The sequence below is a fragment of the Talpa occidentalis genome, unplaced genomic scaffold, assembly GCF_014898055.3.
Source record: "Talpa occidentalis isolate TD23 unplaced genomic scaffold, MPIMG_talOcc4v2.1 talOcc4.7, whole genome shotgun sequence".
Classification (NCBI taxonomy): Eukaryota; Metazoa; Chordata; class Mammalia; order Eulipotyphla; family Talpidae; genus Talpa; species Talpa occidentalis.
This window is the reverse complement of record NW_023605083.1, coordinates 50,763,727-50,781,754: the sequence shown is the minus strand read 5'-3', so window position 1 is coordinate 50,781,754 and position 18,028 is coordinate 50,763,727. Positions and strand designations below refer to the sequence as shown.

Here is an 18,028-nt window from a genome sequence, read left to right as displayed (position 1 = left end):
TGACTAGATAGTTCATCCAACAGACTTTCTTGGAATGTGATTTGGAGGAAGGCTCATGGGGATAGTAATGGATATATACCCTCTGGAATTGCACACAGCAATTTGGCAGAATTGAAGTTAGACTCCTGAAAGGGAGTCTTTATTTGGGGGCTGAGGAATTTTATAGTTGCCTCAGATTCCTCCCCTGCAGTGATCTGGAGCAAGGATTTAAGGAGCAATATGACAGAACTTCAATTCCGGCTATATCCTGCTAGCTCAGTTTTCATGGTTAGGTGCTGGGTCCAAGCCTTACGGTTGTTTTGCATGTTATAGCAAGCAAACAGCAAGACTAGTCTTATCAAATCCCATAGTTGGAGAAACACCAGCTGTTCTTCTGGCATAATGGGAAGCTGGAGTCCCAACCTTTTAGGTCATCAGGATTGATTGATTACCTTAAGCACCAGGCTATAACTGGCTTCCTAAGAGCTTTGCAGCAAACTTATTTTCTGAGAACATGGACTTCACTCCTCAACTCCTTGGATACTTATGATCTGCTTTTAGATCTATCAAGTGCTCCATCTAGCATTCTTGTTCTAAACTTTTTTATCTTGGCTCTATTTTCTGCTAGTCAAGTCCTAGGTTGAAATTCTGGGGTTGAGCCATATCATCCTCTATAACAGCATTTCTTTACCTTCACTTCACATTAGAAATACCTAGATAATTTGAAGGACAAAAAAAAAAAAAAGCCTATGTTTTGCCCCAACTCAGACTAATAAAAACTAATCTTTTCAGACTGAAGCTTTGATGCCTATATTATTCAATGTTAAAAGCTCCAAGTAATTTAGATCAACACAAAAGCTGAGAAAAACTGCCCTCATGTTCATCTTGTTAGAAAAATATGACTATGTGTAAAGAGTCTTCTCAAATTAAGAAAGAAAGCTTTGAGATTTCCAGGGAAGATGAAAGACTTAACAGGTGAAGAAAGCCTATTTTGTTCTGAACACATTCATATACCTGATAAAATATAACAAAATGAAAAAAAAAACCATAAAAATCTTCATGACCCAAATTAAACTAAAACTCAATTTCAGATGTTGGGGGGTAAAGCCTTGTGACCCTCCTAAGAAATAATAGTCATAATAACTAGTGGGTTGGGCATCCGAATAGTGATGTGCTTTGGGAATGGCTGTATTGTGTCAGAGGATATCTTTCCTTAGTCCTGGAAACAGTGCCTCTGGATTGTGGTGGACAATAAATTCAAACCCCTTGCCATATGTCCTGGCTATCAGTGAGCAACACATAGGTCCCTACTCTGAGAAAGGGAGGTACATTTAGTAATTGCTGAAGTTAATTTTGCCCCTGAAGTATGTGAACTTGTGTCAAATGTAACCTGATTTAAAGGGAATGAATAGAGTGACATTTCCCACTTCTGAGTTCATTTCTACAAATTCATGTCCTCTATACGAGAAAAGAATATAATTGTCCATCGGAAATTTGTTACATTGTCTATGTGGCATTGACTATGTAATCAGTGTGTAGAGTGATGTTTGTGTACAACATAAATCCAGTCTATACGCTAAAAGTATTATATGTCATATACAGCTAATGATATATAGATGTTATCTAGATAACATATAGATGACACAGGCTGTAGCCATGTGATACAGAAATGACTTTACTGTGTATTAATTGGTATTTAAAATATTGTAATCAAAACCAAAGGGTTAGTAAATCAGCATGAGACCATATTGATATATGTGTGAAATTACTGATTCTGAAGAGTGAAGGTTATTATTGAGATATTGCCCAAGTGCCATTATTCCTACAGGAAGGAGGCAGAAAAATCTGCCCAATTCTCTAATGCCAAGAGCACAGCTTTTGGCGATGGAGCTTTCTGGGTCTTCTGATGTCCCTTCCTGTCACCTGATTTGAAGAGTCAGGCTGATCTTGCCATCGGTGCATCACTGCATCTGCCTTTGTCTGTGACTTCCATGCCAGGACAGGGAGGGAACATTTCTCGGCCTTCATAGTGTACCTGTAGTCTTGGTAATAGATCCTGCTTGTTGGGATGAATTGGTTCTAACCTTGTTTTCACTGTGAAACACCACCTATAAATGGCAGGTGGGGGATGGGGCTAGCTCTCATATAAGTTCAACTATTGAAACCTTACCAAAGAAATTGCCACAGGAAATAGCCAAATTTCCAGAGATCTTATTTACAAGACAGGTGTTGTAACATTGCTCCAAACCTCCATAACCCACTGCTAGGCAGATTTCTCCACCTTCAGGTTTACTTGCACTCAGACAGATAGGTGGAGGGATTGAATTGGGAACACTGGGTTCAGAAAAGCACCGAGAAGACCTTGATGGCAATTCTCAGTTGACTTTGGGTTCTGGCTTAGTGGTCAGATTCTCATCTTGTTCCAGATGATCAACATCCTCCACACCCATGTTAAAATTTCTAGGAACTCTCTAGTCCCTTTAAACTTGAGTATCTCCTAGTGATAATCTCATGCCTACAGGACCATTGATCTGTTTTCTACCAGTTGCTGAGGCACCTGGAGTCCAAACCACAACCAACAAGTCACCTGGTCAACTCAGACCCCATCTGCAGTGATTATCTATGGAGGCCACTTCTCCCATTGTCTGGAGTGGAAGCCCTGAGTTCCTCCCTTTGTTTATGGATTAAATGAGTAACTCCCCAGTGTATAATTATCACTGAGTTTACTGGTCAATTTCCTTTTACTGAATTTTGTATACATTTCATAACCCTTAGTGTCTCAGTTTTATCTATAAGCTGGAGATAATGATAGCACATACCTCCCAGGGTGGACCTACGAGTTGGGTGAGTTAACATACTGCAGTGGGTTGAATGATGGCCTCCAAATATATACATCCACCTAATCCCTGAAACCAGTGAATGTTGTTTTACAGGGCAAGAAGAGATGTATACAGTAAACATTTTCAAAGGAGGAGCTTATCCTGATTTCTTGGACCTGAAATGTAATCCATGTATCCTTATAAGACAGAACAGAGGACATAGAAGAAGAAGACCTGGAGGCAGAAGTAGAGTGATGCAGCCACAGCCTAAGAACATCTGGGGTCACTAGAGGCTGCTACAGGTAAGGAATAAGTTCTTCTTCCCTAGAGTCCTCAGAAGGACTGTTGTTCTACCAACACCTGAATTTCCGACTTCTGGCCGCTAGTATGGTAAGATAATAAATTTCTGTCATTTAAAACCTCCCAACTCGTGGTAATTTGTTACAGCAGCCACAGAAAACTAGCACAGGCACATAAAAATACCCTGGCATACAATATGTGTTTTATTAGTCAATTTATTCTACAAGTGTAGATGCCTGTTTTAATAATGTCGTTAATCACAATACGCAGAGATCTTCTCATCCGATAAATCAGGCATCCTTAAAGAATGAATAAAAGGAGTATTTTTGAGGAAGAAGGCTAGACAGGGTCTACAGAGGAACAGGCAAGGACTTTGGACACTTAGCTTTAGGTTTGGAATTTTGATTGATACCACTGTAATTTGTTCCAATGATAGTAATATAAAAATGTTGTGTGGTAAAGTATAGAACTTCAGTAGTCCAAACAGGGTTATGGCTGACCAGTCATCCCCAGTTTAACACTGGTCCTTTAGTAATCTAGTTGCTTTGAATGGACTATATACTTTGACCCTATGGAGACACAGGATCTTTTTGGATTTTTGGATAAACTGTTTCCTCCCTTATACAGTTTTGAGTTCCCCAATTCTTCACTGAGTTTTAATCTAGTTACATATTTTTTTAACTCAAGGAAAGCATATCTGCACCACTCACAGGGATTCATGAGGCAAAACTCCTGAGAAGCTTGGTTTGGGGACCAAATCTTAGGTTCCTGACACCTCCACCAGGAAGGTTGTGCCCATATCTCCTGTGCCTCTTGGAGAAAGTTGAGCGGAAGAGGTTAGACACTGGAAAGATGACTGTGCTACTGAAAAATAAAACCTGAATAAGCCATTCTGATGGAAAGGAAGACTCTACAAGACTCCTGCAAAACCACCCTTATTTTTTCTCCCTAATTTCTGCAAATCCAGAAATGCTGCTTAACAGAGAGGCCAAGAGAGTGTGGCATTTTATTTTTGATTGGTTACTTCTGTTTCTGGGTAGTTCTGATCCTAAATGCTGCCCCAGTGCGACCATGTGCAATATTTCTTTTGGTAGATTCTTAGGTCTGATCTTTCAGGAATCATGGTATCATGTCGATTCTCTCTTCTCACTCTCTGGTAACCACAAGCCATATCTCATTGTTCAAATGTAAATTGACCAAATGAAATAAAAATTGAAATTGAGTTCTTCAATCACATTTACCACATTTCAAGTGCAAATGTGGCTAATGTCTACCATATTGGGTAGTGCATTTATATCACTGCAGAAAGTTCTGTTGGAGAGTAATATCCCAGTTATCCAAGATATGTTGAAAGCTTCATATTATGGAGCTGTGGGGAAATTGTACTGAAGGCCACCTACTCTCATCACCTTCACCCAGTGAACACTGTGGGCATCTGCTGTGACCATATCTAAAATAGACAGACAGACAGACAGAAAAAAAAGAGCACACCATGCCTTGTGAAAATTCTGTACAATGTTGAAGTAATCATCATGTCACTTTCAGTGTCTCTTTTTGGAGGATGTTATTTATTGTAAGACATCGTTTTTATTAAATACACTGTAGTACAAGAGACTTTCCATGTCAGGTTGAGAGAAGCTGGTCACATGATTTACAAACAAAACTGTTTTTTGTTTTTTAAACACTGATATTCTGGTGTCACTTGGAAATCAGCCAAGATGCAATGGATCTTAGTAAAGCAATGGACCTCAAAACATTGCAAAACAAGAACTGGTAAGTATCAGCACAGAGACATCACATTAAAAGGAAAAGAAAGCAAATAAAAAGATAAAGAGTTCCAAATACCAGGTCACAATTTAAGGGGCAGTATATCTTTAGAGAGATATTGAAATATGGTGTGTGTGTACACGGCCTGGATATATACAAACATCTCTCCATGTACAGAAGCAAATGCAGAGAGTATCCACATCTCTAGGCAGATTTGTAAGTGATAGGTAATGATCAATGAACGCAGGGAGCAACATTTCACCATGATTTGGTTAGTTGTCCAGGGATTATATATTGAAAATCCATATTTAATTCAAAGACCTTGTATTTAAAACATTTCCAGCTGTTTTATACATTTTGAAAGCAATAGTAAGATATGCAAGCTGCAAGATGTAGGCCTTTATATTTCATTTCATATTCTCCAATTTTTCTTCCAGTTTAAACATGTGGCTATTAGCAGCTCTTATTATACTTGCTCCAGTATGCTGAACATTCAGCCAAACTTTACTCAGGATCTTTGTAATTAATGCATGGACCAAAGAAAGAAAACAAACACAGACCTGGCCTAGAATGCATAGACTAAAAAATGACATCCCCACATTTTCCCATTCGTCTCCTGAGACGTATGTTAAGATGGCAAAATAGTTGCTTGGTTGCTGTTGTGAAATTCACAGTGTTTTGCCTGCAACATATATGTGTGTGTGTGTGTGTGTAAATTTTTTTGCTTTGCTTTGTGTTTGTGATGAATGGAGCAAAAGATATATATATATATATATATATATAAATAAATAAATAAATAAATAAATAAATAAATAAATAAAGGTAAAAGGAAATGAAAGGGGAGAAATACAAAACCTAAGGATCTTCAAGATCCTTTGACTTGAGCAGCAGTGATTCATTCCAGCCCTGACAACCAGAAAACATTCCTTCATGTGCTGTCAGTTTAAATATAAATCCCTCCTACCCCTCTATTCTTTAGAATAGCATTTGCTATCACAACCTCAGAGTGTCTGCATTCCATGTTTATGGGTTGTGAAGAAACTGCTTTAACTGCTTATTTAGCCATCTGGGCAGTGGTCACAGGCATTCCCCTCATGAGATATTCTGTAGCAGTGATACAAGGTCAGAACAAAACTCGTCCTTGAAAACAAAAGTTCGCATAAGGGAGGAAGAAGGGAGAACAAAATAATCGAGGGCATGTGTGTATGCAGTCACTTATTTAAATAGTTATACAACTTAATGTCATTGGCATTATAGAAGTTCCAATTTGCAAAAAGAAAAGTTAAACACAAGTCTACTCCTGATCAGGGGGTCCTGTTGTTGTCAAGGCCCTTTGCAAAGGACAGCATTTTCCACTCTTGTGCATGCATTCGCATTCAGCTGTGGGAATTCCTAAGAGTTGCTCACCTCAAGGTTGGGTCTTGGCTTTCTCACCACTGAACTTCAAGACCCAGGGCTCCCAACAGTCCAGCTCCCTTCTGGAATGTTTGGATTCTGAACACAAGGGGTCACAGTGGGACAAGATGTGCATAATAAAATGTGCAAAAAGATTTCAAAAATCAATTTTCCTTTCCTGGACCTTTACATAAGGAGATCTATTTCAGTCTGCGTTTTCCTTTGCAAGGAGCCAAAGAAAGGACTCAATGTAGCGGGATGGCTTTGATTCAGTTGTTGGGGAAGCACATTATCTGAAATATGTCTTCCACCCATGCAGTACTGCACAGAGTTGAAAAGTGTGACGTAGTCTACCCACATGGAAAATGGAAGCACTAACAGCAACATGACATTAAAAAGTTTTGGTTATTTAGCAAATTTTAAGCAAATTATTCATACTGCACCCTACTTATAATTATCCCTATTACTGTGTGCCTATAAATTTATACATAAGCACACAAACACACTATGAATGTGTGTTTGTATATGTATAAATCAAGTATTTATAACACACATATAAATACATGAAAATACCACAGGTAGCGCTGATGTGAACACATATGCATAATATGAATTCTGATATAACCCTTTATAGGATAGTTCAAAATATTTTCTAAATAAGCCTGATTATGGCATTGGTTCAGTGTACAAGGATTAGCTGAAGCTATGATTATGACTATATATCACAATATCTCAGCTGCTTGTCATCTCATGTATTTCATTTTGTTCTAACTTCATATGCTGCTTCAATGAATGTGTAGCTCGCTTTCCTGAACTGTATGTCTGTATATTAGAGTCTCTAGTGGACAGAATCACAAACTTCAGAATCAGAATACTTGAGATTAGGCCCCAGTGGTGCCAGAAGCTAGCCTGGAGATTTTTAGCATGCTATTTAATTTCTCTGATTCTCAAAATTCCCTCCCCTATAAAAAAATAGGAATAATTTGCTAACATGTGGAAAGTGTTTGGAAAACTATCAAACGATTTATAAATGGAAACAATTGTCAGGCTGAGCTTGATCTAGAGAATTAGGTTTGTCACTACTACTGTAGATTTTTAATGATTTTCATGGCAGTCTATATTCTGTGAGCAGTAGAATGATTTTAGAATGATGATGTGTCTTTTCTAAAAATTAGAAAAGCATGAGAAGAGGTTATGGTGTAGGAATAGTGTGTATATTCTAAGATATTCTCGTGGTCATTTACCTACTTTAAAAGCTATCGGATATTCTTTCAATGCAAGACGTCTCTGAAACCAGTACATACTCTTGAGACAACAGAGGAAAAAATAATAATAGGCAATATAAGTAATTATAAAACTTTGCACTTGCATAGAACCTTTCATTTCAAGACCTTGAGGGACTTGTCAGAAGGTAAGAAGAAACTTGTTTTGTTTTTTTTTGCTTTTTTTTCCTTCAGAGGGAAACACAAAACTGGAATGCTCCCATCTTCTCATTTGCCTTCAACAAATCCCTGCTTTAAAACTGCACATCCCTCCTTCAGTTTGATCCCTTAGAGTATTGCCTCCTTTGCTCTCTGTTAAGATAAAACAAATAACTTGCAGCTTCTTTCTCCAGAGCAGCTGGCTGGTCATGCAGAATGACAAACCCGTGTAGGTTTTTAGGTCATTGCTGATGGAATCTAGAAAAGTTTTGTACAAATCTGCCCCTTCTTTACTGCTTCAGAGTGCCACAGTGTTTTAACAGTACCATGGGTCCTTAATAGGATATATACGTGCACGTATATATCATGGAGATATGGCTTTCATTATATTATTATGTATATTCTGGAGGGGTTGTTTTTCGCCAGCAAAGAGAACAAATAACTCAACTCCCATGTCTCATAGGCCAGCCCAGAACTTGAAGGGACTGTAGTATTCATCTTGTCCAACCCCCTTCACTTGACCAAAGATGCTACTGGATTTCCTTTTGTTCTCTGTTAATTGACACTTGATTTTTTGAGAACTGGCTTTCAAAGCCTGTAATAGAAAATAAGTTGCTCCAGAAATTAAGGGTGCAAGCAAAACTTAAACAAAGCAATTGCACCTTCAGAAACAAATATGAATAGAATGACCTAAGATGAATTAAAATCACTCCTTTTCAATCTGGCTCATGTTATAAAGATGTCAAGTTAGCAAAATTCCCCTCACAGAGGGTAGCAAGTTTTCTTGAGGAACAGAAATATTTTTCTTTCTTGGTATAACTGATCATCCAAATAACTGTAAATTTGTACTTAAATTTACAATCTCTTTTCCCAAAACCATTGACTATGCTCAGAAGCTTGGTCTGGGCATAGCCTCCCCTTGGCATGATGTGCCTAATATTTTATTTTTACTTATTTTACTGGAGTGAAGAAAACAAAACAGCAGACTGACGATGGAGTACACATGGAATGAAACCACTCTCCCAACCAGAGCCCATAGCAAGGACGTGGCCTGTGTACACTGAACATCAATGCATGTGACGTCCTAGGGTGAGGTTTCCTTTCCCTCAGGGATAGATCCTGCCCTTCTCACAGTGCATTGGAGGTGGATGAGGACATCCAGGCTTCAGGGTCCATAATCATAAAAATCTATCACCACCATACAACCAAGAGACATTAATACTCAGCTAATGAACTCCATTAGCTTCCCCTAATTATATAAGTTATACCTTTTGTGGAACTGCTCTAGCTATCAGCGGCACGAAGTCTGGAGTGGTAGTTTCTGCAGACAAGGTATTAATTGACGAAGACCATGCACAATTTTGCTTGCACAGTTAAAAGGATGGGTGGGGAGGAGAGAAGGTGTCAGAGCGAAGTGCGATCTGAAAAGTTCAGTGTAAGAGAAACTTGCCTCCAAATTTATAGTTAGTCTGATCTTTTCCAAGTCCTTGGCTGTCCCACCTGACCCTGAAATGATCTCTGGACAAGAATCCACCTATTTTCAACTGAACTTGACAAAGGCTCAGTGGATAACACTTGGAAAAACAAATCAGTGCTATTACCATGACCTTCAAAGAGAAGACCTGTCGAGTCTGTGATGCGCCATCTTGTGTCTCAAGGAAGCCATCTTTTCTCCCTACTACACACTAGTGTTTCTGGTGATGGGAAGAGAGACTAGTTCATGGCAGAGTTCAACAGTCTTTTTACTCCTCAGAAGGGTCCTCAGGGGAAGGAGCTGAATACATTCCTCCCAGTTGACATTCTCTGAGTTTTTCTTAAATAGGGACTAACGGCAGCTGATCCCAATGGTTGTCTTTGTTCCTCGCATAGTGTGGTTTTCGAGTAAATCTTCTTTCTTTCTGGCTTTGATCTCCCACAAACAAAGGCTTCCCAGATTGAACACAAAGTTTTCCTTTTTCATACACAGGCTGAAGCCATCCAAAAACAATAAGAACAGTAATAATAATAAATAAATAGAAGTGAATCCATAGAAACTCTCGGTGTCTGTACAGCAGAAGTGACAAAGTTTAAGTCAAAGATTTGTTTTCCCTTTTTTCATCCACATCAAAGGCAGGAATACAACAAGGCATTGTTAGTTGTGGTGGGCAAACTGGAGAGTCTGCTGATATAACAAATTAGGTTTGTTAAGGCCTTTGTCTATGCAGAGTTAATAGTAATGCAGAAGCCAGATTGATTAAAAAAGAAAGGGTAGAAACTGTGAAGCAGGGAAACAAACAGAAAAAAAGAAGAAAAGAAAGAGAAAACCAAAACCAGGGTACAAACCAAGGGAGATGGTAAGAGAGAAAGAGATAATGCCAAAAAGAAGTCCATACTGTGTCTACGGATGGAGAAGTACACATTGCTCCCCTCTGAAAGCTTCTCGGTGTCTTTGTTGTTCATACTGTCAGAGTGAAGAACAGCAGATTGGTGGCATCCAGCGGCAGTTAAAAGACGTTCATCCTCTTGGCCATCTGAGGAGGTGCTTGGGTAGGATCGGTCTGGGGGAAAGGGACTTAGCCTAGAATATCCAGATAGACAGGAGATGCCTTGGCCAAGTTCTGAAGGAGGGTGTGGATGCCCTTGATGTTCTTCCTCATGTGGGGCTCTCGCTGCCAGCACCCCAGCATCAACTCATAGACCTCCTGGGGGCATGTTCGAGGTCGTTGCAAGACTCGACCCTGAGTGATGCATTCTATCACCTGAAAGGGACAGAGATCAAAGTAAGATCAGAGAAGAGTAAAGAGGATACTGGTAAAATAAATGGCATTGCAGAGAGTGCTGCTTAGCAAAGCCTATCCGTGTTTACATTTTACAGAAGGAAGACAGCAATTATTATCAGGAAGATAGACCATGGTTATTCTGATTGGTTTATATCCATTTGTCAAGACACACTGATATCATCAAAGTAGTGGAGAAATAATTTATCTCTATAAAAATCTCCCAAACTTCACCCTGAAATTCGAATGTGTTTTAGTTTCACTAACCTGAGGTGGAACCTAGGTTGCTTCAGCGTTAGGGTGTTCACTGCTAAGGGAACCCTAGGCTATAGAAAAGAGTGGTCATTTTGAATAATGGAATTGGAAAAAGACAGATATGGACCTGAAGAAGAGTTGAAATACCTGATCAAGTAACTATGCCTCAAATGTAGACATATTTGCAAAAGCATTACAGTAGGAGAACAAATTACTGGAGCTTTTCACTAGGAGTCAATGTTTTAGTGAAATGTTCAGGAGGAAAGAGCCTCAAAATCTTATTCCAACAATAACAAAAAATTAGGATGTCTCTAAGACTGCAGGATACACATCTGCCATTAATTTACTCGATGAGCAGCACAAAGTGAGTCTTCATCCCTTCACCACAGAATGAGGGCGTGTCGGTAAACACTGTGCTTTCCTTGTAAGAACTCTTAAATGTGGAGAGCAATTTGCCTTGTCCATGACATTTAGATACACAGTAGGCCATTTGGGAAGCACTCCCAACAAAGCCATGTAAGATCATGTCCTGACTTCTAGCCAACGGATGTGCCTCAGTGTCAGCTTTTGGGGTGTGGTTCTGGCCTGGTCGCAGCCTACCTCATTGTTTGATAGCTGGTACCAGGGCTGTTTGCCATACGTGAAGATCTCCCACAACACAACCCCCAGGCTCCAGACGTCACTCTCTGTAGTAAACTTCCTGTACATGATGCTCTCCGGAGGCATCCAGCGAATGGGTAGCATTGTGTGGCCACCAACCTGGAGGGGAAGCAACAAACAAGGAGGTATCAGTCACCCAGAACCAAGTTCCACCAATGGGGGGGGGAATATATGTTTCAAAGGGAACTTTAGGCGATGAGGCACACAACAGTCGTGGAGCAGGTTTCCAAGGCAAGACTCTGCTCTTGAGCTTTTCATTGCTAAGGGAACACTATTAAAAGCATACAGTTTAGTAAAAGCTGATCATGGGTATGAGGAATGCAATGAGGAATGGTATAAAGAATAAGGCCCAGGGGGTAAGGGGACTGAAGGTTTACTAGGAACAGAGAAGGGAACATTGTGGCCTTATGTCAAGAAATATTTGTGTCAGCAAAGTGTATGTGTTGATGTTATCACAGACAGTTATCTTGAGACCACCATGGAAATAATCACATAATCAGATCAACAGCGGCCTAGGTGTGTCTGGGCCCACCCTGTGATATGGGCTAGTGTCCATAGGTATGCAAACAGGAGTGCTCTGTTGTGATTTGCAGATAGCAAATGGGTCACAGTTGCCCATGAAAGGTCAGCTCATAGGAACCCACAGGTATGGAAGGGAAATGTATGGGGACAGCTTCCCTTTCCTTTATTTGTGTTTGTTAGGATACCTGTTTATAAAATATGAAGGAAATGCTATTTTTTTATAATCTCCAACAAGAAAAAGAAAGGGCAAAGAAAAGTCAAATTCTTTTTTTCACATTATTTTTCTCAAAACTAGATAGGAACAGAGATGATGACGGGATGGAGGTTCATCTTGAATAAAACACACACATTCTTTCTGGTAGGAAGATGACTCAGTCTTCTAATTTATAAGATAACTTTGACCAGAACAACACGTAAAGGACTCAGCATCCAAAATACCTCCCAGAGACCTTCCTTAGCAACACCAGCCTTTCCTTCTGTTTTAAGGTGTTACAAGGAGTACACACAGCACTGTCTTGAACAGCTTCAAAACAGCCCAGTAATGAGCAGGGTTGAAGGTAATTATTCCTGCTTTACAAATGAGTGAGGGTCAAGTTGTTATAGATACGACGAATACAGGTTGTTGGACTCCAAGCTTAAAATTTTGCTCTGCTCCAAGGCCCTGCTACTGAACTTTAAAAAAAAAAAATAAGTAGTAGTTTTTGAAAAGACCATTTTAGTAAAACATAAGACATTAGATGGCAAGAGCATGATCACAGACAAAGTATGCTTTATTTGACGAAAAAGAAACTTGTTTAGGATTTCATAATTGCTGCGGAAGAGAATTTCATTTTCAGGTTTGTCTCTCATCAAGGCTGACTTGTGGAAAAGCCACGGCCAAATTTCCACCTGGTGGTCCTCTCAGGGGAGCTCCCAGCACAACCAATCCAAGCGTTGCCCCTGTGGTGGGGGTTGCAGGTGAGCGAGGGCACAGGACAGCAGGGGTTAGAACTTACAGCATTCTCAGTCTCCAAGTCCCTGGGCTAGTGCCACATTGAGTTTTTACCCAATTATAATTCTGAATATCCATTTTTGACATGAAAGGAAGGCAATGGACTAACAGCATTTGAGAAATGCTGCTCAACTCAAGCCCAAGAAGCTGAGAGTTTCAGAAATATCTAGTATGTTTGGTGATTTCAAATGGTGCTGTTAGCACCAAAAAAAGCAGAGTGTGAAAGGAAGAGGGTTTTTCCCCTTGCTTTTCTCAGCACAATGACCTCAAGTTTTACAAGTGTGGACATAATTTGCTGACTCAGGGTTAACGCGCCCTTTATCTTTACAGTTCAGCTTTGAAGATACCAAGTGCTCATACATTAAGTAGAGTCCGGTTGAATTCTATCAGCTTTCCATTTACTGGTTGGTCTCTCACCCAGAAGTGACAGGTAGTCACTGTTCAGTGAGCACAGATTTCTCTCGTGGAGCCTCCTGGGCATGCCTGGAAGTGATGGGAATACTCGCCTTCAGCATCGATATTCAAAACACAGTGTGTGTGACATCGGCAGCCATATTGGAGAGTTTCTGGCTGGATGAAGAGGCACCCTGTCCTCCCAGTAACCCCACGTATCCAGGGCAGGGGACCTGCCAATACACAAGGAGTTTTCAACATTTCCAGATTCTCGCAAGTACTCTGGGGAGTCTGGTCCCCCCAGGTGCTGGCTGCCCATATACCACACCAAAGAGAGACTTTGTGGTATTGCCGGGTGCTCCATGACATAGAGTTACATGGAATTGAGTCCCAGGGCAAGTTAGGGTTAGTTAGGCGGCTTTAGGGACAGTGCAGGCAGAGGCTTTGGGAGAGTTAGAGGCTTCTGAGATAAGAAAAGTAAATTCTAAAAAGTGCTAACCAAAATATACTCCAGAGCTGAGGTCAGAAAGTCCAGGAGGACTAAACAAAGACAGTAAAACTTGAGAGAATAAGACCTTGGGCAGGAGAGGTAATCTCTAAGATAAGAGCTGGGAAAATGGGCACATCTGCCTAGAGGAGTACAGCCACTGGGAAAGAGAGAGCCAATGGCAAAGTGGAATGATGAGATTTTAGAATAGAAGGGGGGAAAAAAGATTTAAATACCCCTAGACATGGGCCCACAATGGTTTCCTTGCCCCTCACAAGTACAGGTACCTGGGAGTCCTTTCTTCCTTTAAATAAACTTTACTTTCTTCAACAAAGTTTGTTTCTCTCTGCTTACTTATCTAAAATGTCTGCCAATTCCTTTTAACAGCTTCATGGGACAAGAACCTGTGGTGGTTCAAGGGCTAAATTAACAGCGCACACCAGCATCAGAGTGACGGGTCTCTGCCCAGGCACAAGTTTTTAGTGAAAAATCTGTAATTATTTCTTTCATGGGAATATTGAAATTGGAAACCAGTAGATAATATATTGTTAGTTTGTGGGAAGAGTAGGACACTATGGAACAACTGGTGATCTTTTGGCTACAAGACCCTCAAAATATTGAACACTAGCTCCCCACAAATGTTCCCAGGTCAAATGTATCAAATACACAGTAAGTCACCCTCCTTAAATCCTGGAGATTCATAGTGCACAGACTTGTTAAGGTATCTCAGGGGTTTGGCAAAAAGAGCAGAGTTAAGTTTATTGAACTTAGTGAATTAAACTAATTTCGTAACCAGGGGCTTGAAGCAGAGGATGTTACAGGTGGCACCCCTTGGAGGGGGTTGCTGGTAAGGATGAATAGGCCCAGACGATACAATGAAAGTATCAGTTGGGATGAAGACTCTGATAACAAATATAAGGACTGGGAAGTAGCCCCCAGAATTCAACATTTGGGATTTCATCGTTTTCAGATCATCAGCGATTCTGAGGTCAGCCATTTCTTCCCCCACCAAGTTGCTCTTCCAGAAGGCAGGTCTCTGAAGGACATAGAGAGGCCTCCGGGAGCCAACATCAAAGAAAGGTTCGATAGCTTTGCAGGTAGCTGAGCAATTGAGACTGTTCCCAGCTTTGCTGCTGTTACAGCCTGGAAGGGAAGGTGAAGACCCGGAGCCAGGCACCTCGCTGAATTGTATGAGTGTGGCCATTTGTCAGGTCATTCGGCTGCTGTGGCAGCTGTTTTAGATGTCAATTGTCTGGTGCTGTGCTGGCACATCTTGGCAGCTCCAGTGAACATCTCCTGTTTTGTCTTCTGCTGTCTTTGTGAGTTGGAACCTGCCTATTGTCTGGCTGCTACATGCTCCAGGCCCTCAGTGGTAGGAAGATGCCATCTTGGGACCTTTGTGTTCAAGATTAAAACACTGGACACTGCTTCAGGTGAGGTAAATGGCCATTTGTGGCCTCAGTGACTCTTTCCTTTGTTTGTTAAATGAATCTCACTCTTGTTGCTCTCTGAACCGGAGTGGTCTTGCAATTGTGCGTGTGGGTGAGAACTCAGACAGTGACTGGTATACTATTTGGGCACTGTCCTTGGCCAGTTCTGGTGCCCCTTACTGCCCTGTATTAATTTGAATGTGTGTTTATGGGAGAAAAGGAAAGAGCTAGGGAACCATTTACATCTCCTAGAACCACACAGCTAAAAACAAAACACACTTTGGGATGTGTAGACATAGCAAGACACCAAGGATTCCATTTCCCCTGGCATATTCCTAGCTGCAGCCAGTGAGCAAAATTTGACTCATAACATTAGAAGGGTCAAAAAGTAGATTTTCAACTATAAAACATGTAAGTCATTGGAGCAAAACGTATAGCGTGCATAGTGTGTATAGTGTGTATAGTTAAGAATACAATTGCTTATTCTTATTGAAAGTTGCTTGGAGAATAGATCTGAAACATTCTTGTCACTAAAGATATTTTTGTAACTATGTGCAGTAATGAATATTAACTGGACTTACTGTGGGACCATTTTACAATATATACAAATAATGAATTCTGCTGAAAACCTGAAAATAATATATTAGTTTATATGTCATTAGTTTTATGTATATATTAGTTTATATACCTCAAATTTAAAAAAAAGAAACCCCAATATGATCTCAGTTAAAAATAAGTTAATTTTAAAAAATAAAATCCCTGAGAAGGAGACAAAGAAAGAAGAAAAAAATAGAAACTTTGCGCCTCAGGGTATACAATCCTGGCACTCATGTCCCATTTGGGTAACCTTGACTAGTTGTCAAACCCCTATGTTCTAGTTTCCTCAACAGCAAAATGTGGGTAATTATATATTCCTCCTGGGGTTGTCATGAGGTAAATACTCAAGCAGACAATATTTGTAACAGCACTTTATAAATTGTAATGTACTAAGTGCTTTCAAGTGTTGCCTCCTCTTTCGTAAACTTCACTGCTTATTTCCTCAATGGGAAGCAGCCTCTAGAGTCGTCCTCAACACCGGGACTCTCCTGCACCCCTCACCTGCAGGCACAGGTGCTCTGGGGCGCCCACAATAGCAGCCAGGCTCTCTGTCCTGTGTTGCTAATGACCGGAGAAAAAGCTACTGTTCCCTTTAAAAGAGAAAAAAAAAGATTCATATTTTGATTTACATGTTTTCCCATCTAATCATTTATTTTATGCTTGCAGTCTCTATGGGACAGATTTTTCACTTTAATTCTTTCAAGAATCCCTTCTGGGATTTCACACATGCTGTTATAAATAATGCTGTCCTTGTTCTGATGTCAAATGGGTGAGTGGTGGGAGAATCTAATAAAAGTTCAGACAGGGTTCACAAGTTTTCTAAACCCGTTTAGAACATTTCTGAACATTTTGTTTGCAACCTTCTCTCAGGATGTTGAAGCATGTCACAAAAGCAGACAAAAAAAAAGTCACCGTTGTAACAAATTACTGTCACATTCCAGCCACAGTTGCTGGATGGCTTTTGGACCTCACAAACCACATACTGTGCTGCAACAAACACAATGAGACATTTGTTTTGCGTTGTACTACTTGGCAACTTGCCCTCACACCCTTGCTTAAATATTTGTGAGATGGAATGCTCGCCTAGAATGGCGCTGGGAGTCAGGGCTGCTGCTTTGACTGCTGGGAACGCCCTGGTGCCAGAAGAGGCTCTCTGGCGATCAAGTTGGGTCAGTCACATGCTGTTCGCTAACCTCTCCAGATTGAACTGATGTGAGTTGGCAAATCTAGCTGGGGAGTAGACTTGGCTTGCAATTTTTATTTTTCTCAACCCAAGAGATGGGGTTCTAGTTCTTTAATTACCCACCTCCATTTTGTTGCCAAAGCCATCCATTAATATTAATATATACTATCTCACCATTACAAAGAATTCCCGCTTAATCACTCCACCTGAACCCAATTGCTACCTTCTGTTGTGCATATTCATATTACAAATCATGTACCAATAGTTCAGAAAGTTTAAGTAGTTTCCTAAAGTCACACGTGCTCTGCATTTCTTATTTCTGCAACTTCCAACACATGCCTTTGTTCAGCCAGCTCCTACTGTGGCTCTTTATCCAGGTCAAAACAACTCATGCCTCTTGGAAAGTTTCATTTCCTTTTCTTCCTACCTACTTCCAAGAGGTCTCCTAAAGGCAGGCTCCAGTGCCACCATTTCAAGGAACGCCCCACCCAAGCTATAGCTCAGAGGCTTGTCTAAGTGTAGGAAAATCGCTGCCCCTTACTACAGTCTTGGTAAAAATGCAGACGCTCTCTCCTTTTGTTAACAGATCACATACCTCTGGAGGAAAGGATGTTCATCAGCTATGGTTGGCAGGGCATGAGGGGGTTGAGTGTGAGTGTTGACATTGGGGAGGAATTCTCAGCGTGTTCTTCGTTCTTCAAAGTGATGCACATTGATTACTTCTCATCCATCCCCCCATAACTTCTCTAAACTCTGAAGAGGACCAAGCCTTAGAATAAATGGATTGAAATAATTTGCCTAATTGATTTATGTGCTACAAATGAGAACCATTCCATGAAATTCATAACCTTTTAAAAATGCAATTCAGAATACTTGGGTTCACATGCAGTATGAGAATGCTAAGTTGTGTGGGAAACCCCATTCTTTGGTTTGCCATCTGTATAGTAGATGGGAGAGTCTATGGTAAAGAATTGGAACAATGAACTCTAGGAAGACTTCATAATGCAGAACGTAAGGAAGTATTGTTCTACAGATGGGGCTAACATCTCATGTTCTCTGAGGCTGATGAAAAA

At 40.4% G+C, this 18,028-nt stretch overlaps 1 protein-coding gene and 1 long non-coding RNA gene across 2 annotated transcripts in view; one reads left to right on the top strand and one right to left on the bottom strand.

Moving 5' to 3' along the window:
* The window catches only part of LOC129144899 (uncharacterized), a 51,324-nt gene that overhangs the window by 3,291 nt on the left and 30,005 nt on the right, over positions 1–18,028 (top strand). The window contains exon 2 of the long non-coding RNA XR_008549704.1: positions 2,913–3,100. This is a non-coding gene — a long non-coding RNA (uncharacterized LOC129144899). The remainder of the gene's footprint in view (positions 1–2,912; positions 3,101–18,028) is intronic.
* NTRK2 (neurotrophic receptor tyrosine kinase 2) overlaps positions 5,710–18,028 on the bottom strand; it is a 337,402-nt gene continuing 325,083 nt past the window's right edge. Inside the window, exons 16-17 of the mRNA XM_054689473.1 lie at positions 11,293–11,451; positions 5,710–10,419 (exon numbers count right to left, since the gene is read on the bottom strand). Of these exons, the coding sequence (XP_054545448.1) occupies positions 10,234–10,419; positions 11,293–11,451 (345 nt within the window). The 3' untranslated portion in view covers positions 5,710–10,233. The remainder of the gene's footprint in view (positions 10,420–11,292; positions 11,452–18,028) is intronic.